A 23,492-nucleotide genomic window follows, 5' to 3' on the forward strand; every position below is an offset into this window, starting at 1 on the left:
GTGACGACATTAGCGAATATTAAAAAAAAAGGCGGTGATACTTTACACGATTTGTTGACTTCGTAGGTAATTGCACAGTGCGGGCAGGCAGGTTGCTGAAGTTCAGGAGAAACAGCAGATTATGTGGCTTCTCCCACATTGCCTTAAATTTCCCTTCTCAGTACAGTTGAAGAAAAATAATTTTAAACTATATGAGTTTAATTGTACTATTACAAAATTACATATATTAAGATTTTATTATGATAAGAAAAAGATTAAGAAATATGAGATTCCTTTTTAACAACATTAAAAGAAAAAAGAACCAAAATATTCAATTACTAAATTAGGGATACAATGTTATAATTTCAAAAAACATCCCGCGGCAACCCACCATAATAAGATACCATCTTAAACCTTACCCATGCAAAAGGAAAAAAGATAAGATTACTGATCAAGAGCATTAGGGCCAGTACAGTAACTTACAACATGGTTCCAAAGCCACTGAACCAAATACCTCCGTCTGATCCCATTCATATTATACGTGGCACCATCTTTTCCGTTCAATAACTGTCCCATGTAAGAACCACCACCTCCAGTTCCATAAATACCCTCGCATAAATCCGCTATTTCCACGGGAGCCACGGGATCTTGTCCCGCGTACCAAGCATTCACCAATGGGTTAGTTGCCAGCTCAGCAACCTCGTGTCCGATCACACTTATCATCCCGTCCACTCCCACGTCACCGTTGGGTGACTTTAACGGCTTCAACCCTTGCATGTACTCCGGTACGGCGAACGGGTAAGCACATATTCCCGGACAAAGCTTCGCTGAGTTACCCACCCACGCAAACGGGAGCGTGTATCCCACGATGGACGGAAATGTGAAGTAATGGAACCCGCAAACTTGGCCGCAAAAATCCTCGACGTACACGTCATCTGATGTGAGCAATAAGTAAAGCCCATTGCTGGGATTTATCGGCAACGGCTTGGTTTTGGCGGTTACCGCGCTTTTTATAACGGACTGTATCGACAAGCGAGTGAGTGACTTCCCGTAGGAGTAAAAACGGTCGTTTTTCTGTTCCCCTAAACGCACCGTACGGGAAATATTGGCTCCCGTTTGGTCGGTGTAAAGCCGTACGGTATCCCACCATCCGGCAACCGGAGGATGCTTAGCATTGACGGCGGAGAACGAACCGATGAACTCACGGATTATCTTCTTTTGGGATTTCTGCCACTGGCCGTACCAGATTGTGTGAACGGTAATGCTACCGGTGAGTACTGGACCCATGTGGTATCTTAAGTGGACGAACTCCGAGGAACCCTCGTATTTCTTGGAGTCACCGAATCTTAAATCGGAGCTGTTGGGTCTTAAGTGAGGCAATGGACGATACCCAATGGCCGGAAGCGGAGCTGCTGTTAGCAGTGTAAGAAGAGTGAGGAGGCTTAGAAGTAGGGAAGGACGGTGCATTTTGAGCAAATGGGGTTTGACAGAGAGTAGTTGAGTTTTGTGGTGGCGGTGAGCATATATAGAGGGAGAAATTATGTTTACTTTTGAAAAGCTACCGCAAAAATGTAATATTAGATGAGTTTGATTCATTAAGAATTTTTACAGGGAAGTGAGATTGTTTAGGGTGAAGAATGAACCAACACACAATTAACGAATGAACCAACAAGACCTTCCACCTTCCTCCTTTTCTTTCACTATCTTACTTTAAATTCTATACTAATTTTGTACATTTTTTTTTTGTAATTGTAGACCTAATGCGGAATTTGTTAGACACACATATAGTACCCTGAATCTATTTGTATATAATTGTTATTATATTTAAATGGGATCATAAAATGATTTTTAGAGTACAAATACAGATATAATACAAGTCATATCCAAACATATATAAAAAAACACAAGCAATCAACTTGGTACATGCTATACACACATAATTAATACATCTTGGATTACTTGATGAGCAGCACATTATTTTTAAGGGTATAGAGCGTGTAACTCACGAGAAATGTTTTAAAATTCTTCTCAAATTTTGTTACTTCCTTTTCATCTGTCTGTCACATATTCTTTTAGATTCAACATTCCAAAATTCTAATTTTAATGAAATTACAGACCATAATAATATGGGCTATAAATCTTTGAGAAAATAAAATTGTAGCCAACTGGAAGGAGAAGGAGCAATATGGATAGTGAGGGAGGCAAATATATTATTTAAATCATGAAGAAAGGAAAATGTAGTGGTGTCAGAGATGGAAATGTCAATGAAGTAGGTGGCAACAAATCTACGGAGCTTTCCCTTTTAAGCTGGCATTCCTGATACGCTTTTTCTTTTTTCTTTTTATCATAATTTTTTGACTTAGGAGAGGTTGATATTTTGTTTTTGAAGGCCGATAATATATTTTACACAATTAAAGAGAAAAAAAAAGAGATAATTATGGTGAATGGGACTTTAGTTTAATGCGATTTTGTAATTGTTGATAAAAGAATTTTTCGTAAATTATATTTTGTTTCTTTTATTTGAAGAAAATGAGTAAATTAATCTCCGTGTGTTAAATTAAAAATTAAATTGATTATTTTATTAAAATTTTTATCAATTTATACGGTTAAAATTGATGTAGCTGACATATAACATGATATGTGTACTTGATCTTAACTTAGAATGACCAATTTATAATAACTAAAAAATAGATAAAAATTTTAATAAAAATTTAATTTATTAATTGATTTAATTTGTAAAAAAAAAACAATCATTTTTAACGAGATAGGTGAAATTTTCAAGGCTACAATGGTGGTGGGGCTAATTGATTCTTGGTGATCAATGTTGAAACATTGACAATGACATTTTGCTGTTAACACTATTTATACGGTGTCGTTTTTCAATATTATAAAATTTCTCCCGGTGCTTTTGAGAGAAATTATCCCTATTGGAAATTTGACCATCGCGTTGAACTTAATACGTCCTCCAACTGTTAGTTCCTTTTCAACGTTTTACATGATGAGAAGTCTTTTTCACAAGTATCTCTTTTTAAACATAACTATATTCCAAATTTACGTTAAAATATTAATTTAAATTTAAAAATATAATTTGAAATTAATTAATCAGAACATATGGAATATGTACAATATTAAAATAAAAAATATATATTAAATTATGAGTAAAATGAAATTTAAACATATAAGTATATTGTATTGATAATACTAAATGTACTATATATAATTGTTTTTCAAGCTTGAATTAGTGTCAATTTGACTTGTAACACCAATTTAATTAACAACGTTATCAATATACAATTTATGAACGCAATAACTTAGGCATAATACAATTAAAATATAATTATTATATTAAAATAAAATTTTAATTTAGTGCTAAAATTAATGTTTTATTAACGTAAATAACATGATTTCAAATCTAACGACATATAAATTTTTTATTAAATGAAAATATTAAAATACTTTGGAATGATAATTATAAATTTTTTTAATCCAATTAATACCTAATTCACTTATCCTATACATATGTGTGTGAACAAGTCATTAGCATTTTGACTTTTACTGAATTAAACTCTTAATAATATTGACCTTAATATTTTTGATTGAATTATATATCTACAAATAATGCAGTATACAACACTTCAACTAATGCTCATTAGAGAAATTTTTTATATGAGATTGTAGATCGTCATGAGCAAAGAGAAAAACTTATTTTTATTCATCGACATTAAATTATATATTTTTACTATAATTAATATATAATTTTTAAAAATTAAATAAAAATTTGTATTGCTAAAAGAAAACAGAGTTGATACGTGAGGAGATCCCTTCAATGTTGAAGCCAAATAATGATTGCAGACCAAAAGAAAAGAAAAGAACCCAGAAATCAAGGAAGCTTTCCCCCTTAGTAATTTTGCATATATAACAAACAAATATAAAAAATTTCACTTGACAGAGATTGATCTGACCTGACTGATATTATAAGGAAATTTTTAAAGTTAATCGTATTAAATTATTGAGTTTTTCTACTGCCAATATTTTTAACCTAATATGTGACATCATTTTATCATTTTAAATTTAGTTATGCAAGATTTGATTTATCATTTTATGGTTATAATAATGAGTCTAAAATTTGCAATTAATTTTAAAGAAAAAGGAAGATAGGTAAATGTCATTTTGACTATGTTAGAGTGGTGAGACTCAAAAAGTGTAATAAAGAATGCACTTAATTTTTAATATAAAGTAAATAAAAATAGTGATCAATAAAATCAAAAGGAAAATGGCATTCAGAAAAGGTCATAAAGCAGGATGTGACATAACACAGTCCTTTTTTCTCACCTACGCTTCATTGGCTCATTCCTGCCTTCAATCTCGGTACGTGATATTTTCCTTAAATCAAACTTTTCTTTTCTTTTTTTGGTAAATATTTTTTAAATTTAAAAATTTAAGCTCTATTTTTTTTATTAAATTTAAGTTTACTGCAACATTATCCTTTAGTTATAAGTTTACTAATTGAGTATTTTTTTTAATTTTAAAATAACACACAATAAATCTGAATTTAACAATACTAACCATCAAAACCTAAATTTTAAATTACAAAAAATTTCTAAAAAAGTATCTTTTAATATGAAAATTTGGTCACTGTCAGAATTCCAAGCACAGAGTAGAAAAATGAGACACATAACAATGAGAACACGTTGAAAATTTCATTATGCCTTGCCTGCTGACAAAGGAAAATTGAAAAATTAAAAATCTTACTCCAAATGTTTGAAGGGTTTTTGAGATATAAGTTCAAAATTGTGCTTACTTTTTATTTTAATTATAATTAGTTTTATGTTTTAGGATAAAAATAAATTTTATATACAAATATTGAAAATAACTTAAAGCTTCTAGATAAAAAATAATTAAAATTTATTTAATTGAAGAATTATTTTTAAATATTTATGAATAAAATATTTTACAATTTTACTAAATAGGGATACAATTTAAAAGTATATGTGAATTTTGACCTAATGTGTAATGTTATACATAAACTTTAATTTTATATATGAAATATTAAACACTGTTTTATGTAAATTTTATTATTGTAATGTTATACATGAATATATATAGATATATTAAAGATTGTTTGATGCTAATGAAAGTTTGTTTGATAGTGTTTGAAGATTTTCAATATATTAGGAAAAAGTAATTTTAAAAAAAACTTCATAGTGCTTGACAATTCGTACTAAAATTTTATTTCAAATAAATTTCCAAAAAAATGAAAGTTAAAATAAACTAAACACCCTAATTTAGTGGGCTTGTCCCTGGAGCCCAAAAGGCTACTTTGGGCCGTGAAATTTAAAACGAGGCGTTCAAGTAATATCTGCATCCGACCCGCAAACCCAGTCAAGTTGAGCAAAGGAATAAATTAAAATATAGTCCCTAAACTTGAAAACCTCTTCCATATTGATCTATGAACTTTTTTAGTCCATATAATCTTGAAACTTGACAGTTTTTCTCAATTTAATCTCTGAATTTAGATTTTATTAAATTAGGATGACATGGAATTATGAGATTGTATCATTTCATTAAAAAATTATTTTTTTTTATATTTTATATAAAATTTTCAAGTGGTGACATAGAAAAATCTAGAGAACTATGTCATTATACCCAAATGAAATCTAAGTTCAGTGATTAAATTGAGAATATTTGCTAAATTTGGAGACTAAATTGAAAACAATTACTAAGTTTAAGAACTAATTATTGTTTTTTCCCTTGAGAAAAAAACCCTAACCCCAAGCTCATCGCCTCCACGTATATAAATCTTTTACAGAGCTTTCTTTCTCGTTTCGCCATTCGATTTTTTGAGCAAAGCGGCAGCACAGAACATAGCTTGAAACTCGCCATCTCTCACTTCTTTAGGTTTCTCTCTCACTTTTTTTTCTTCGTGTTTTTTTTGTTATATACGAAGTGCTTTCATTAAATTAGTGGCATAGATTTTTTTCTTTATTCTGGTTTTTCATTGTTATTCCATAAACCAGAAGATTTTTGCTTTATTTTCTTTTACTGGATTTGTAAGGAATATAGTAAAGTTTTTTTCAGTCTCTTGTACTTTTGAACTTAGTTATTTGAATAATGAATCCCATGTTGTGATTTGTTTCCATCGCTTTAAGATTTCATCAACTTTGTGATTTGCTTTTAGATTGGGATATTTTATTAATTTACTGGAATTGGGTGTTCTTGAATAGAAACTAAGAGTCGAAAACGATGGCGTATGCTGCAATGAAACCGACCAAGCCTGGTTTGGAGGAATCCCAAGAGCAGATTCACAAAATCAGGATCACTCTCTCCTCCAAGAATGTGAAAAACCTCGAGAAAGGTACAATCAAATTTTGGTTTATGGATGAAAATTTGATTTTGATTCAATTGTACACATTTAAAGAAATGAATACATATAATGATTTTCATAATGGATTTATATAATTGTTTTTGTGTATGTAACACATCAATGTAAAATAGTGCTAATTCGATAATGTTTTTAGTGATTTGTGAAAATTGAATCAAATTAAAAATTCATGTATAAAATTGCAAATCAAATTTCATGTGTGACATTGTACATTAGATCAAGGTGAATGTATAATTTTGGTATTTATCCCTATTTTGTATGCTGAAACTATTACATTTCATTTATTATGTTATTATTCCTATAATTTTGTTATTTAGACCTCAAATTTGCTTATCTTTGGTGTAAAATTGTATAGGAAGTTCCTCAATATGATAGTACTTTCGATAGATTGATGATACCAATTCATTTAGCATTGGTTATCCTAATATTTTTCTTTTTCATTTATAGTTTGTGCTGACTTGGTTCGTGGTGCCAAGGATAAGAGACTGAGGGTTAAGGGACCAGTGAGAATGCCCACCAAGGTTCTTCACATCACCACAAGGAAGTCTCCCTGTGGTGAAGGTATTTTACTTACCTTGCATGTTGCGGTCTTATTATATTTTGCACCTTACTTTTATGTAGACTTTGTTTCTTATCTTGAAAGCATCCCTTGAAAACTTATAAATTGTATGTTTATGATTCCCCTGCTCTATACTGCAAATCTGAATTATTCATCTGTACTCTATTATTATTTTATATTAGAAAAATCATTAAGAACTGCCTTCACTTCCTTTTTGCATGTTTAAACATATCGAACTTGCCTTGGTACTGGAAGAATTTAATGTTTGAGCTACTTGGTGCATTTTTTCCCCTACATAACATGGAGTTTATATGTTCATTGGTTACTAGTGAATGTGATACTGTAACTCTCAGTTATATCAGTTGATTGTGGTAAAAGATTGCATTTTCCCCCCATTCACTCAAAAAATGGGCAAATTTGTCCTTGTATATCAAATTGGTGTGCCTCTTTGATTTAACGTATAGGGACTAATTTGCTTATTTTTTGAGTGAAGGGGGCAAAATGCAATCCGGCTCCTAGTATAAGGGCTTCTACAGTACTTGTACCGTTGATTGTCTATGTTGGCTATGGCCGGGGTTTGATTTGCAGGCCAATAAAGTGAAGTATGCTCCAAGGTTTTCATGTATAGTGAGTAACTTGTATGGACAAGTGATGATACTATTTGTGTGCTTTGTAGGAACTAACACATGGGATCGGTTTGAACTCCGTGTTCACAAGCGAGTTATTGACCTTTTCAGCTCTCCCGACGTGGTCAAACAAATTACTTCCATCACCATCGAACCCGGAGTTGAGGTCGAGGTCACCATTGCAGATTCTTAAATGTGTGCCTCACTTTTGCCTTTTTCAGACCTTAACTAGTTTTAGTTGATTCAAAGGGCTTTCGTGTCACAACTGCAGATTTTGTTTTCTTTTGTTATTTAAAAGATTATGGTTGCATTCTCTATTTATGCATTATTTTGACATTGAAAAAAATCATGAAATTACCATTTTGACCCCTTCATTTTATATACACATGAACTACCATATGTATGAACATGAACCTATATTCATTGGTACTGCTCTAAATTAGGAAGGCGTGCATAGGGTATGGCAACAAGTGATTCTGTTTTCTTCAAAACAAACCTGAAATTCTCTTCTAAACTGGGCTTCGTCCCTTCCAGTCATACCCATTTGAACGATTGCACATCTCTGCCAATGGAATTCCGACACAAATCCTTCTTACCGACCCAAATGGCAAAGACCGGAAAACTGTTCCCTTGGTAATCAATATAATCTAAGAATTTCTTGGGCTGAAGCCGAAGGAAATCATCCTACAACTCAGGGTCTTTTTGCATGGGGCATGCATTAATGAAAACCCGGGAATTTTTAGGGATTGCATATCCGGCAACAAAATAAACTACAACAATTAAACTCAAAACCTAAAGAAAAACAGGATTAATTTCTAAAAGCACAGCCTTTACTTCAGTGATGGGTAAAGAGTCTTTATCATCTCCTCGCTGATGCAGCTCTAACAATTGCTGCATAAAATCACACTAATTTCATCCCTTCTCTTTCCATCATCACCGATCTTCATTCGGTTCATCATCACTGATTCTAAAACCCCATAAAACTACGACAATTGGTTCTTCGATTTGGATCCAATTCCTTGTATATCAAACGGGGCATGAGCTGGAAACAGATCACAAACATTGGGTGCTGTAAATAATCTTACAAATTCATTTAATCGTTTCCTCAACTCAATCAAATCCTTGCTTTCCTCTTCGTTCCATTCCGATGAACCACCCAAAAAGCGTGCTCATCATCACTCTGATGAAGGGAAGGTTTGCTATTATAGGCAAGCCTCGAGGACCAGGTGGCAGAGGTGGGTTTGTTTTGGTGAATTTTTTAGCCCGCCACCACCACGCACAGTAGAAAATTACTAGCGCCGCCAGCTTAAGAGCAGCGTAGCAGCCCCATGACCAATCTTCGCACGCATGAATTGCGAAGTTGTCGTATAAGTTGGTCACGAGCTAACGCTCTTCCGTACAGCTAACGTATCCAGTGCAATTGTAATTTCTGGTATCGACTTTTCTCCAATACCATACCCAATGGATTGTAGCCACCTGGAGTGTATTCTTTCTAGGGTAGGTATAAATTATTGATCTCTTACTACACACAGTAATAAAAAGACTCTAAACCCGTCTTTTAAGAAACAACAATATCAACAATATCAAGACAATAATCAACAATATCAATGTCGCGTATATGATTAACCCTATTTATGAACTATTCTTTTTAACAATAAGGCGTGACATGGTGGTTATTTATCTCATCTCTTATTCATATGGTCGGGGTTTTGATCCTCACTATTATCAGTCATTTATCTATTTGAAGAATACATGTAACAAAAAAATTGATCATTATTGTCAACTATAAATATCTTATTTTCAAATAAAAAAAAAGAGAAAATTCAAAATATGTGCTTTGGGCTTACATTTTATCATATCATTGTCAACTTCAATTTGTTTTGTTCAATCAAAATGGAATTTCGATTTTGAAATGCCACAAGTAATACAAGATCTTCACAATGATTCATAACTTAATCTGTACAATGACACCAATATCATTATCATGGAAAATTATTTTACGTGTTATTGTAACAAAAATAAAAAATAAAAATTTCTAACTTGTAAGGGAACATACATTTATTTCAACAAATTTGTCTATATCTTATATGTAATCTAAATTAGGGATGGATCCAGAGGGCCGCGGGAGTAATTACCCCTTTTAAAATTTTCAGATTTTTAAATTTTATATATAAATTATCTTATATTTTAGATTTGATGTTTACATTGTATAACGTTCATCTCCCTCGGCCAAATTGTATTTCATATAATTCGCCCTTTTAAGTCATAATGTTATACTTTATATTAACGAATGAAGTATTTTTCAGTTTTTAATTATATAACTTCAATAATAATAATCAAATATTAATGTAAAAGGAGTCTTGAAATATTAAACTTAAAAGTCCAATATGGACTTTAAAGACGAATTTCAGAATTAATTGATTTGACCCATACCCATACATATTAGGTTAGTGACTTTATTATATTTTGACGTATATGTTTTGTTAAGGAATTATCTTCCTTCGGTAAGGCGCTGACATTGTTGAGAGAAAAAGAAAGAAGTTTGATGCGGAGGCTGAGAGCACAGAGTAAAAAAAATATAAATTATCTTCCTCTCGACTCCTTACGCAAAAGACCTCTCAGTAAATATTTTTGCATAAATTATGTTATTTATTTGACTTAGTATTATTATTTTTTTCCTAATATGTTTTTGTTTAATATATTATTATAGTTTTCAAGTTTTTCGATTAAATAATGGTCAACAAAAAAATCAAATATGTTTTCAAAAAAAGGGTGTCCGAAAGCAATCATGATTAATTAGTTCCTCAACCTTCTATAATTAGTGGAGAAAAATCAAATATCGGATCTTCCCAAGCTCTTGAACGAGATATCAGGTTTTCTAAATCTCAAGATCCTGAACAAGATATCGAGTCTTGCCAAGCTGCTCAATCGTTCATACTTTTTAAGAAATATTAGATTGATTTGTTTGATAAAAAAATTCGAAAAGAATTGATGGTTTTTTACATGAGAAGAATTGGATTTGTGTAGGTCGGAAAAAACGAAAAAGGAGTAATTGGCACTCGTGTTCTTTTAATTACTAAATCGAATAATTCAGACAAACGTATCAAAATATCTTGCCAGCACCAGTGATATTGGCCTCCAAACTAGTTGCTAGATGCTGGTTATAGCCTCTTTAATTTTTAGTTCCAGCCAATTGGGCTCTTCTTGTTTCCGTTTACTTTGTTTTATATGAAAACAATAGTGATATTTGTTCTATTTTCTTTGAAATTAATGATGGTTTTAGTTTTAACCTTTACTATCTAATTAATGAGATTTGTGTTAAGGTAAGGAAGATGTATAGAGCAATATGATGTTTAAAAACTTACACTCTAAGATAATAATCACAAAAATGAGTCATTTGAAATTCAATCTTTTACGAATTATTGATGCCATAAATTTTTCGAATGCATATTATTAATTAAAAGAATTCATTTTTTTATCAATAATCAATAATTCTTGCAAGAAAAAAGTTATTAGTTAAATAAGTTTTTATATTATTTTTATTTTCACCCACATAATGGATGCATATATAATTAATATATTAAAACTACAATAACTTAACAATTTTAAAATTAAAAAAAAAAAGAGTATAAGATTAAAAATGATCTGTTAGAGAATATGGATATGAAATACGAGATTAATAATAAGTTTTGATTTAATAAATGTAATCATTACAGTTTGAGTTAAGATCAAAATTTTACAAAGCAATAAATGGATAAATTAAAAATGATGAACTAAATTTGTAATTTGAGCATAGTACAAGAAAATAATAATAATAATCCCGAAGATTTTTCATAAAAATTTTAGTCTTATAAGGAGCGTTAAGATCCCTATTTGCTCATTGCTAGGTAAAAGAACTATGGAATCCTTACATTAAGAGTTAGCATTTCGTCTCTCTATGTATATAAAAATAAATAAATTAATTTCTATATATTAATTTAAAGAATAAATTGGTTTTTTTTTGTTAAAAAATTCATCTATTTGTACTATTAAAAACTGACGTGGCTAATAGAATAATCAAACAATGATACGTGGCGTGCCACGTGTCACTCATACTGACATACAAGGACCGGTTTTTAACGGTAGAAATAGATGAAAATTTTAACAAAAGAACCAATTTGCTCTTTTATCTAATTTGCCTATTTTTAGAATAAAAAGAACAAAATATAATCTAACTCTTACTACAAGATCAATAACCTTGTGACTAAATTGTAGCATTGTTGTTCATCACTATTATAAACATATTAAAAGCTGTATAGCTTGTTTATTTTACACATATATATTTAATCTATTGCTAAAATATTTATCAACTTACCTGTGATGTCCAAAATAAGAGGGACATTGAAAATAAACAACTTCCAACAGTGCATTAATTACTTTTGTTAATCTGGATTAGAGATAGATTAAGCAAACCACCCCCACGTTCACCCAATTTAAACTTTGATCACTATATTTAATTAAAGATTCAAACTTAAAGCTCTGATCTGCAAAATCTAGCTGGTCTATCATCATTTTATAATTTATATAATTTACTATTTTTTCCCTAGTTTATGATATCGATTTTAAATTAAGGTAAAAGCAAAACATAGGTTAACTTTACATTGTCATGAAATAACATTGTCTTAAATTATGTCTTTCATATTGAGAACTATTGTTCTTTAAATATATATTAATTTACATAAGGTATCCACTTGAATTTAAATAATAGCTTAGTATCAAGGGGGAAATCAAAGGGGTCAAAATAAGAAATTTATTTACAAAAGTTTTAAATTGTATTCTTTATAACTAAGAGGGACTAAAGTCTATATTATTCCACTTAACTAAAGGGGCCAAAGACCCTATTTGCCCTTAACTACTTATTCCAAAATAAGGGCGTAGCCAGAGGGAATATAGGAGCTTTGGCTTTAAGAGATATTCTCAAAATAAAATCAGATTTGTTTAGCATTTAATTAAATGCAAATTTTTCATTTTTTGCTTCTTTGAAAATTAATAATTAAATTAAATATTTTAACACAAAATTTTTAATTTTATACACAAAATTTTATATTTCTTTAGGCAGGTAAATTATAATTTTATGATTAATTGAGATTAATCTTTATGATTGTTTCTTTTGTAATGTGATTGAGAAGGTTCAAACCTGAATCCTTCTTTAAAATTGCTATAATAATTTGTGAAGGGTGTTGTTTTAAGAAATTCTTTGCAATGGGCCAAAAATATAGTCATCTTTAGAATTTAATCCATTGATTATCTTTCAATCATATGACAAATTAGCTCATATTAACTCCATCAAAATCAAAGCACAGTGCAATGTTCAATCTTTTTAATTAACACTTCGAGACAAATGATTTACTATATATTAATCGCTATATACAAATTAAAACTCTCCATAAACTAATTTTAACCTATGCTAACCCCCTTTTTTTTCCGTTTGGTTTGCAGGAAAAAGCAGTGGAACAATGAAAATCTAAGCTTCGATGCCTTTCCCTTGTGGAAACCTAACCCTAAACACATGTTCTTCCCCAGTGCATTTATCCACCTTTACAATCCATTGGCTTCTTTTCACCAAAGCATTTGGTTTGATCCTAGTGACCAGCAGCTCTTCTCCTATAGGCAACAATTGAGTTTTCGATCCACCGGACCACCACGAACCTTTAGCAAATGCGTTATAACCCACAACGACAGCTCCATTTCGTTTCGTGCCAGCCGGCACTGCTCGAACCATGCCTTCATGATTCTCCAGGTTGCAATCAATAAGCACGAAATCGGCTTCTGTGTATCGGCTTAGCAGTAGATTTCGAGTATCACCGACTACGAACTCGACACGACAAGCGTCGTAACCGAGGATTTGCTTCGATGATCGGAGTTGTTCGGTGCCGGGGAGGATGCAAATGACACGGCCGCCTGTTTGGTGAGCGGCTGCCACTAGAGCTAATGTGGTATAATCGGCAGCATCGGCACATGCTGCGACCATTAGTTGCGCGTTGTTGCCCGCTGCAAGGGCGGATATGAATTCGGCTGCGTTTGGTTCTTTAGCGTTTTGGCCCTGCATACATGAAACCAAACTCAAAATAGGGAACTCTTAGACAATTGCAAAGCAAAACTTGTATGTATGTACGAAGGAAACTTACCATTTTCAAGGTTTTGAGGTATGCTTTTGTGGCATTCTCAGCAGACCAGAAAGCCATTTTCGTTTCTTTTTTGTTGCAGGTTTTGGATTGAAGCGACTAAAGGGTTTTACAAGCCTTTGTTCAAATGATAGAGATGTGTTGGTTAATGGAGAATGTATATATATATATAATCTAAGGAGGATGATATACTATTGAAGTGTGCAATTTAAGTCCAACTGGCCATGTTTATTAGTTAATTTTTAAAAAAAAAATCTAACTATTGTGTTAAATTTCAAGATAGTGGATTTTTTTGGGTTAATAACATCAATTTTGCCATTTCTAAACTTGAAACCAATTTGGGCTATTAATATACAATTTGGTTTATGAGTTTAGTTTTGGTGTTCAATTTGATACTTACGGTTTTTCTTGTCTCAATTTGATACCTAAGTTTTGTTTCAATGTTCAGCTTGGTACATAGATCAAATGTTATCATGTGACCCAATGAATGTTTGACACGTGTAGTTTAGTACAAAAATGTAATTAATTGAGATAAAAAACTAAGTACCAAATTAAACAATGAAACTAAACTCAAGTACTTGATTGGGATAGGAAAAAAAACTCAAGTTTCAAATTGAAAAACCAAGTATCAAAGTGAGCATTGAAACCAAATATAAGTACCAAATTAAGGCAAAAAACCACAGATACTTAATTGAACATTAAAACCAAACTCAGATATTAAATTAATATAATAACCCAATTAGTTTTGATTTTAAAGTATATAACTATTTTGCAACTCTATATATTAGTATCACTTACGTATTTAACTTCGAATATATATTTTCAATTCCAAATTAGTTAAAAAATTAACATAAATAAAAGGGATCTAATATAAGCTTCGTAGAAGCAACTTGATATATAATTATGAAAAGTTTTCCAAAGAAATTATTATAATAAATTCGGAAATCTGCACAAGTCAGTAATTAATGTTAGACAAGCTGTTGTGTCCTTTGTGAAGAGACAATTTAAATTTTCAAATGAAAAAAAAAAACCCACACAGCAAAGCATTAAATTGTGTTGATAATTTCTTACAAAAAAAAAAAGACAAGGCTCCCATGTTTAACTCTGTTCACAACCCAACAAAACTCCTATTTTAAGAAATTTTATAATTACAATTTACAACAACAATTAATAGACAACTTCTACATTGTTGTTTCTTGACATTGACGTGTTTTTGAAAGTGGAATCCAAACATGAAATCTAAAATGTTTTTAAATTTTAATTGATAAACAAGGAATAAGGTACTTTTCCTCAAATTGTTTTTTTTTCTATATTATTGAGAACGAAAAAAAAAACATCCATCTTCATATAGCATATATATTTTCTTGATTATTACTTATTTTTATTCATATATCTTCAATTAATAAATAAAAAAATTGTATTTAAGTATACTCAAATTCACGACTTTTTAATTATTGTAATAATAATGCTACTAACCGAATTAAAATTTAATTAATTTGAAACAAATACGAATTAGACATAAAAAAATTTAGAGAAATAAAAAGTTTAAATAAAATAAGATGGTTGGGAATGATTCTGCATACATGTTTATTCGCAGAAAATGCATGTACCTACTCGATGCCGCCTTAGTTTTTCTTTTTTTTCCCTTTTTTGCGACGAAATGCTGTTATGTTGCTATTACAAAAATAGAGGTATCCCTAAGATGACCTTCAACCAACACGAAAACAAGATCTTGGAATCTGATTATGAAATATTAAAGAGGAAATTGTGATATGAATCATAAACATGCAAATTTGTCCATTTAATGCCATCCAAAGATTCTTCCCTTTTTTTTTTTCTTTTGTTTTATAAGAATAAATGACCGAACAAAGACTGTAAAATTAAAACTCTGATGCAATTTGCCCCCTCAAACCCCAAAAACTAGAGATGTAGATCAGATCAAGATGTCCCCCACATGAATCCATTCATATTTCCTCCCTCACTGCCATGCATTATGAGATGCTCCCCAATTTGTCTGTTTCTAAAAGTTAATGTTTTATTTAGGATTTGACCTTAGAAATTATATTTCTATCGTTACTTTGGTTTAATTTCTTATATTTGCTTCTGTTAATGACATAAGCTCTCTCTCTCTCTTTTGTCAGCTCTTGTTTTCGTGTGTAGATACTAAATTAAATAATTAATTTAATTATTGAACTGAATTGAATTGAGTTTAACCAAAAATAAATAAATTTTTAGATTAGATTAGATTTATTCAAAATTAATTTGAAAGTTGACATTTTTTGAAACTTTGTCGCAACCCAATCTGTCCCATGTATAGTTGTAATCTTAACCAAAACTTTTCACTTCAAGGCCCACATGTATACCTATACTATATATAAATTTTTTTCTAAAAAATGAACTAATATTAAAGTAGTGAAATATTATATAAAAGTAATATTAAGTTAAAAGCAATAAAATATTAAAATAATAATTATTTGTAGGTGAAAATTTGACTAATATTCTAATGATAAATAATTCTATCTAATTACTTAATATTTATTATAAATTATTTTCCAATTTTTCATTTTCATTACTTTTAAAGTTAAATCAATTATCATTTAATTAGAAAATATATTGTTTAATATTTTAAAATAGCACAAAATCATGTGCAACGCACCTGATATAAGAACTAGTTAATTAAAGGCACATGAATTATTTTATAATTTTAATCAATATTATCATTTGTACAGATTAAATTATTTAAACTTACTTATTATGACGAATTATTTAAGTTCACTTTGCTCGAAAGAGGGTATCCCGTCGTTAGTAGCACCAATAAACTTCCTCCCGAAATGGTAGAGAATTCATCCATCCAATTAATTTGAAGGCATTGCATTAATCAAAGTCATATTTAATTAATTCTATTCATAAGAATAAATATCATAAGCAAGCAAACACATGCCAACGATTGTACAATATAAATGCAATTAAATCGTGGGTGTAATACCCAAAATTGCCCAATCAATAATAAAACCAAATAAAAATTAAAAAAAAACAAATAAATGTCCAGTTTTTATTACAACAACAACCCCAATTAAGTTATCCAAAATATATTTCCCAAACCCAAATAACCCAACACCAGACCCAAACCCTAGCCCAACTTGAAGTAGCCTATTTGCTTGAAGCATCCAAAAATCCCTAGGGTTTCTAGAACGATTTGCGCCGTAGTCAAGCCAGGCTCCTCTCCGCGCACGCATCAGTCTCCCCCACGTGCGTCTCGCCTCTAGCTGGCTCCTGCAACGTTAGAGTATGCCCAAAGATCAATCATGAGATGGTTGTAATAACATACTTGATTTATCATGTTTATTAATATAAGACGTTACCATTATTATTTCAGTTTCTTTTCTATGTGTATAAATAAACTGTTTTATAATAATGTCCTGAGAATAATATGATTATTCTTAAAAGTTCCTAACATACTGGACTTCAATTTTCCTCGTTGAATTTAAGTAACCGAGTGTTTCTTTTTCAATTAAAGCATAAAAATTCCAAATCAAAGCTTATGTCGACGATTCAAAACGTTGTGTCCTAACTCATTCAATATGGCATTTTGTTATCTCGAGACGTGGTTTTTAAATAAAATCAAATTCACGTGTAGTCTTTGGAACTTCAAAGGATCGTACTCTAACTTACGGGGTTTTGATTTCCTCATATCATCGAAGTAAAATGACTGATTTTTTAGTTTGCAAAATAATAAATGTCAATAAATATTTTTAAAAAGGGGAATCACTTTTCAATTTTTTTTTCGACATTCGACCTTAAGACATTAAATAATCAATTAGGTATCAATTTTGGGCGTTATGAGGGTGCTAACCCTTCTTCGTACGTAACTGACTCCCGAACCCATTTTTTCTGAAATCCGTGGACCAAAATTATTTTTAAGGTGATTCGATCACACCTAAATAAAAGATCGGTGGCGACTCTCATTTTCATTTTTAATAAGTCAACGCCATTTTTGTTTTCAAAAAGAAGTTTCGACAGTAGGAATGAATATAAGCATATTAAATGTGCCCATTGTTATGGACTGAGCTAAAACATATTTTCTTGTTCAACAGTATGAACTGAAACATATATATTTACAAACATTTTAAAATTAAGTTCCATCATTTCCATCAACATTACCAGACATAAAAAGTGGGATCTACTAACATGTTTTTAAACATCACCAAGGGTAAGTGACAATCATGGCAAACTTAAAACAACGAAACAAGGAAGACATTTATACCCAAAGGCCCGAAACGTTGAATTGGAGTACGTTGTTGGACTTGGATTCCACGGCCCACGGCCAGCTTTTTCTACTGCTCCGCGTTTCGTACCCCGTCTTCTTTGCCGCATATCTTAATCCTTCTAAAGAAAAATTCCCTTCTTTTCCATTTTGTTTGAGCGTAGGCCACCCCAGAGGGTATACGACCACCACTTCAGATCCTCCACCTCTTCATCGTCGTTTAATATAGCATATCATCAGAGGCGAAGCCTTAAAATTTTTAAGTGGGCCGAAATTAAAATTTAATTTTTAATAGTCTATATCTTTATAATTTTTAAAGGATCAAATTAAAATTTTATTATTTTTAAGAGGCCAAAGTGTAATTTTACTTTAACTAATTTAAAATTTTAAAATTTCTAAAGGTCTAAATAGACAATTTTCTATTCAAGGGGGCTGGGCCCCTGCCAGTCCCCCTAGATACAACAATGCATATCATATAGCTTATGAATATGTAAAACCCAATATATTCATTTGTATTGCTCCAAATTAGGAAGTCGTGCAATGGGTATAGCAACAAGTGATTCCGTTTTCTTCAAAACAAGTCCAAATTTATCTTCTAAATTAAGCTTGGTCTCCTCTGACAATCTCCATTCAAATGAGTGGACCAAAGAGCCTACGAGCAGCGCTGCCATCTTCTTCGCCATAGAAATCCCAACACACATCCTCCTCCCTGACCCAAATGGAAGATACTTGAAATTGTTGTCTCGATAGTTAATGTCGGTTTCCAAGAATCTCTCAGGTTGAAATCGAAGAGGATCATCCCACAACTCAAGGTCCCTTTGCATGGCCCATGCATTAATGAAAACCCTACAACCTTTAGGGATAGTATATCCACCAATTATGGTGGTCTCACTGGGCACGTGAGGCAGTAAAAGTGGAGCAACTGGGTGAAGACGAAGTGTCTCCTTTATGACAGCATCCAAGTATACAAGTTGAGGTATATAAGACTCTTCCATCGTGTTTTGGTTTCCGACCACCATATTTAATTCCTCAATGAGTTTCGTCATTTTATCTGGATGGCGTAATAGTTCAGTCATTGTCCACTCTACAGTATTGGGTATTGTATCTGTACCGGCGACCACCAGATCCTTTGAGATATGGAGATTAGTAGTGTAAAATGGAAAATATCAACAGTTTTGTGGATGTTAATATGTTACAATGTTAAGTTAAATTTATTTACCAGAAGCAAAGCCTTCACTTCATTAAGGGATAAAGAGCTATTATCATCTCCTCGCTGGTGCAGCTCCAACAATTGTTGCATAAAATCCTTGCTAATTTTTTCCTTTTTTTTTCCATCATCTCCAATGTTTCTTCGGTTCTTTATCATTGATTCAAAAACCCCATAAAACCACGACAATTGCTCCTTCGCTTTGGATTCAATTCCTTGTAAATCAAATGGGGCGAGAATTGGGAAAAGATCAGAAACATTCGGTGTTGCAAATGTTATTATAAATTCACCCAATCGTTTCCTCAACTCAATCAAATCTTGTGATGGATCATCACCCCATAGCGTGCTCGTCATCAATCGTAGAGCGGTTGCTGATAATTGTTCATCAATATTAACTAATGAACCAACTTTTCCATGAATTTCCGTCACCATTCGTCGAACCTCACGTCGATGAAGCACGTAGCAAGCATCCAAGCTTTGTTTACTCATGATTTCACAAACAACAAGCTTACGCAAACGGTTGTATCCAGGGCTCTTGGGTCTCCATGCGATGTTGAGTCCACCAAAGGTGCCGACCACGGCGGCTGCTGGAATATCACGGTTAGCAAAGATAGCATCCTGGACTTTGAGGACCTCATTGGCAAGTGAAGGCGAGTTTATGACTATTACAATCATTCTCCCCATCCGAAGTTTTATGATGGGACCATAGATTCGAGACAGGTCTGAAAAGTAACGGTGCAGTTGAGGTTGGATGAAAGGAAGGTTTCCTATTATAGGCAAGCCTAACGGACCAGGTGGTAGAGGTGGGTTTATTTTGGTGAATTTCATACCCCGCCACAACCACCATGCACAGCAGAAAATTGCTAGCCCCGTCGCCATAAGAGGAGCGAGGGCATGGCAATCCCATGACCAGCCTTCGCAGGCAAGAATTGCGAGCTTATCATGTAAGTTGGACATATTTGTTTTTGATGATAGAATGCAAAAGAAATGGAGCTATATATAAAGCAACTGTATGTGTAGCTAGGAAAAAAATATTTCAATACAAACTGGCATTTATTAATTTCTTACGACCTCTTTAATGTTTAAATTAATCACTAAATATAGTTATTCTATGGGTAACAGTTACTCCCCCTTTTTCGGTATAATTATAATCCCAATTCCAGATAAAAGTTTGATTTTTTAAAAAAATTGTATTATTTCATAATTTTAATCTATTATTTAATTTATTTTGCATAGTTTTAAACAAAAATTAAAGATAAATTTTGAATAATTTAATTTTTTATTAAATGAGGAAATAATTTATTTCAAAAGTAAGTGGTGGGTTTTGAATTCAAATAAATTTTATCAAACCATCATTGATAATAAGTCTTCTGCTTTAATTGATAAATCAATTATAGTCATCGAGACACCTCAAACCAACCATTCTATGTGTAAATTAATTGTAGAAATGTCCAACAACTAACTTTTACCAAACAAACAATCACGAGCTCTTCGGCAACCTTGCGACCTATAATGGCTCAACTCAGGCCAACGGCTTCAACCACGCGAGTTGTTTAAATTTGATTGCTATTTCTCTTGACGGATCTAACGAACCACTCAATTAGATACACCAATGTGTTCCTTGATAGATCAAATACAACAACCAATCATATCAGATCTTTCAATCGTACGCCGCACAATACCGAATCAACAAATCATTTTTTATTTGATGCCAATACGACCTTATGAGATAATGATGTCTATATCCTTAACCAGAGAAATAACAACTGTTGGAATGAAAGTTTTTACGTACGAATTTGAGTCTCACGATTTCAAAAATCAGATAAAAAATCAACCTAAAACTAGATCAAAACTATTTCATAAATTTAAATAACAAGAACATACAATAATAAAAAGGGTAATTTATATTAAAAATAAAAACAATAGTTTTTTTTAGGTGCTGCGCCGCCTCCTCCTACTATATATATATAATAAAAATAAAAATAAACCCTAAAATTTAAAAGAAAGGTGGTTGTGTCCTGCGCGCAGCCCTTCCCTAAAACCTAAATTTCATATATATGATAAAAATCCTAAAATTTCACTTGAGTTTTTGTGTCAAATTTGTATATTTACTCATTTCTTGACGCATTGAATAATTATTATACTTATATAGAAAATAGTTGATTAAGTATTAAATTTAGTTAAAATTTATATTCAAAATTAATTAAAATAAATAGTAAAAGTATGTCTGTTAAATGTATTAAAATAAGAATTTTAAAAAATAAAATCAACTTAATAGTTTCCACCTTAAGTTGTAAGTAGCTATTTACTTATCTATCATATTTAACACTTTTTGTTAAAAAAAGTATGTTGGGTAAAAAGTTAATATTATTACCGAACACAATTAAAAAAAAATTAAATGTTTAAAAATTTCAATAGTATATCAAACACACCCTAAGTTGCATTTGATTTTTCGCGTGTGAACGTACTATTATTAGTGTAAAGTAGTATTTGTTATTCAAATTGTTGAACATAATTAAAGTATATTAATTTATTTAACAATTCAGATATTATAATAATAGGTCGATTAAATCTTAGTTTGGTTGGCATTGATATTATTGTCAGTGCAGATGGATTCAAGCACGCTCAAAGGCGTTTATCCTCCTATCTAAGGGAATAGTTAAGGTGAGATTATGGGTAGTTCTAAACATTTAATTAAAAAAAATTTAAATCATAAATAAATCATGTTTACTCAATTCAATGTAGAATAATTAATATAAAGTAACATTATTCAAAATAATAACTAATTAACATAATTAATGTATATCAATATTTTTGATCATTCAAATAAAGTGCTAAAGAAAAAAAAATCCTAATCATTATCAAACTATTTGTACAAACTATAAAAAATTAATATATTGTAAATTAAACTCTTCATTATTCAATTTTTTTCTTAATATTCAATAAATTCATCATAATTGTTCATAGATAATGTATAATTAATATACTTATGATATATTAGCTTATATAAATGTATTATTTATAAAATTACTATTTAAAACAAAAGGTAATATATTTATTTTTTCTTTATTTTTTTTGGTAATGAAAACGTAATAGTTTAAATATGATCTAGTAAGTATAAAGTAAAATAATATTAGAATTATTTATTATTATATAAATTCCTTTAATAAAATTAGAATTTTTATTTATAAGATAAAATTTTTATAAATAAAAAAAAACCAACACGCATTATTGTCAAAGCAATTACCATTCCAACTTATAAATGCACCAAGTCGATGTCATAAGGAAAATGCTTTTCTTCAAACCCTTTGGGCAAAAAGGCATGGACCACACATTTCATAAAACAAATAAATAAATAAAAAATTGTACAACCACCCCAAAATTATAAAAATTTAAAAATTAAAGCAACGGAAAGTAACATGCATCCATGATATTAATACCCATACCCTATTTATTTATTTTAATAAAATATTAATTTTATTTCAATCAAATCTATCTATCTATATTTACTATTATTTAACTTCTCACTACGTCGGTGCCACAAGTCAATCGAGCACCGACTCTGTTTAAAAATTTATAAAAATATTTTTTCGTGATTAAATAAGTTATATTATTTAAATGTATTTTTGTGTTTTTATTTTTAGAATAACACAATAAAAAATTTGCATGCATTGGATTTGAACTTGTGCTATTTACGTCAATAAAATATTAATATTATTTACATATTTAAATTTTGTTTTACTCACATCTTAATCTAATTTTTTTATTTTAATATTGTACATATTTCATGTGTTATTATTAAGAAAAATTATTTAGTATACTGTTAGTGGAGTTTTTAGACTCCACAAACAGAGTTAGGGGGTCTAAGTGTCCAATAGAGGTATAGTAAAATATTAAAAAATAAATACTTTAAAAAAAACACATGTCACTTTTTTAAAGCTGCTTATGGAATAAATATATATATATTGCCAGTATATCAAATACCCCCCTTATTATTAATTAGTTTCAAACAATTTGTTTCATTATTTATTATATGCTATTTTTAAACATATCTATGTGTTCTAAATACGCAGTTTCCACAAGCGTTCGCACATATTATTTTATTAAAATGTATTCGACTATTAATAAAATATAATGGTGTGTTTGATAAACTGAAAATTTAATCGTTTAAAAGTTAAGTACTGAATTTTATAATTACTAAATTTTATATTAAATAAAAAGTTAACATAATTATCAAACACAATTAGAAAAGTAAGGGCTAACCTACACTAATGGTTATCCAACTAGTAGTAATTTTTTTTTAATCACTCA

At 30.6% G+C, this 23,492-nt stretch overlaps 5 protein-coding genes across 5 annotated transcripts; 1 reads left to right on the forward strand and 4 right to left on the reverse strand.

Annotated features, from left to right (window-relative positions):
• Nucleotides 1-285: 285 nt before the first annotated feature.
• On the reverse strand, nucleotides 286-1,812 carry LOC107904640 (protein EXORDIUM-like 3). The gene has a single exon (XM_016831077.2). The coding sequence runs from the start codon at nucleotides 1,573-1,575 to the stop codon at nucleotides 424-426; it is 1,152 nt and encodes a 383-aa protein (XP_016686566.1). The 5' UTR covers nucleotides 1,576-1,812; the 3' UTR covers nucleotides 286-423.
• Nucleotides 1,813-5,475: 3,663 nt separating this feature from the next.
• LOC107904639 (40S ribosomal protein S20-2) lies at nucleotides 5,476-7,861 on the forward strand. The gene is made up of 4 exons (XM_016831076.2): nucleotides 5,476-5,877; nucleotides 6,204-6,334; nucleotides 6,809-6,922; nucleotides 7,597-7,861. Exons 2-4 carry the CDS (start codon nucleotides 6,223-6,225, stop codon nucleotides 7,737-7,739), a joined length of 369 nt encoding a protein of 122 aa, XP_016686565.1. The 5' UTR covers nucleotides 5,476-5,877; nucleotides 6,204-6,222; the 3' UTR covers nucleotides 7,740-7,861.
• A 4,968-nt stretch (nucleotides 7,862-12,829) lies between these two features.
• LOC107903072 (uncharacterized) lies at nucleotides 12,830-13,832 on the reverse strand. The gene is made up of 2 exons (XM_016829128.2): nucleotides 13,714-13,832; nucleotides 12,830-13,628 (listed from the first exon to the last, which is right to left on the reverse strand). The coding sequence occupies exons 1-2, from the start codon at nucleotides 13,768-13,770 to the stop codon at nucleotides 13,050-13,052; spliced, it is 636 nt and encodes a 211-aa protein (XP_016684617.1). The 5' UTR covers nucleotides 13,771-13,832; the 3' UTR covers nucleotides 12,830-13,049.
• A 4,648-nt stretch (nucleotides 13,833-18,480) lies between these two features.
• Nucleotides 18,481-19,050, reverse strand: LOC121223597 (probable (S)-N-methylcoclaurine 3'-hydroxylase isozyme 2). The gene has a single exon (XM_041105393.1). It carries the CDS (start codon nucleotides 19,048-19,050, stop codon nucleotides 18,481-18,483), a length of 570 nt encoding a protein of 189 aa, XP_040961327.1.
• A 116-nt stretch (nucleotides 19,051-19,166) lies between these two features.
• LOC121223005 (cytochrome P450 76M5-like) lies at nucleotides 19,167-20,138 on the reverse strand. The gene has a single exon (XM_041103876.1). The coding sequence runs from the start codon at nucleotides 20,136-20,138 to the stop codon at nucleotides 19,167-19,169; it is 972 nt and encodes a 323-aa protein (XP_040959810.1).
• Between the last annotated feature and the right edge of the window lie 3,354 nt (nucleotides 20,139-23,492).

This window comes from Gossypium hirsutum, chromosome D11 (genome assembly GCF_007990345.1).
Source record: "Gossypium hirsutum isolate 1008001.06 chromosome D11, Gossypium_hirsutum_v2.1, whole genome shotgun sequence".
Lineage (NCBI taxonomy): Eukaryota > Viridiplantae > Streptophyta > Magnoliopsida > Malvales > Malvaceae > Gossypium > Gossypium hirsutum.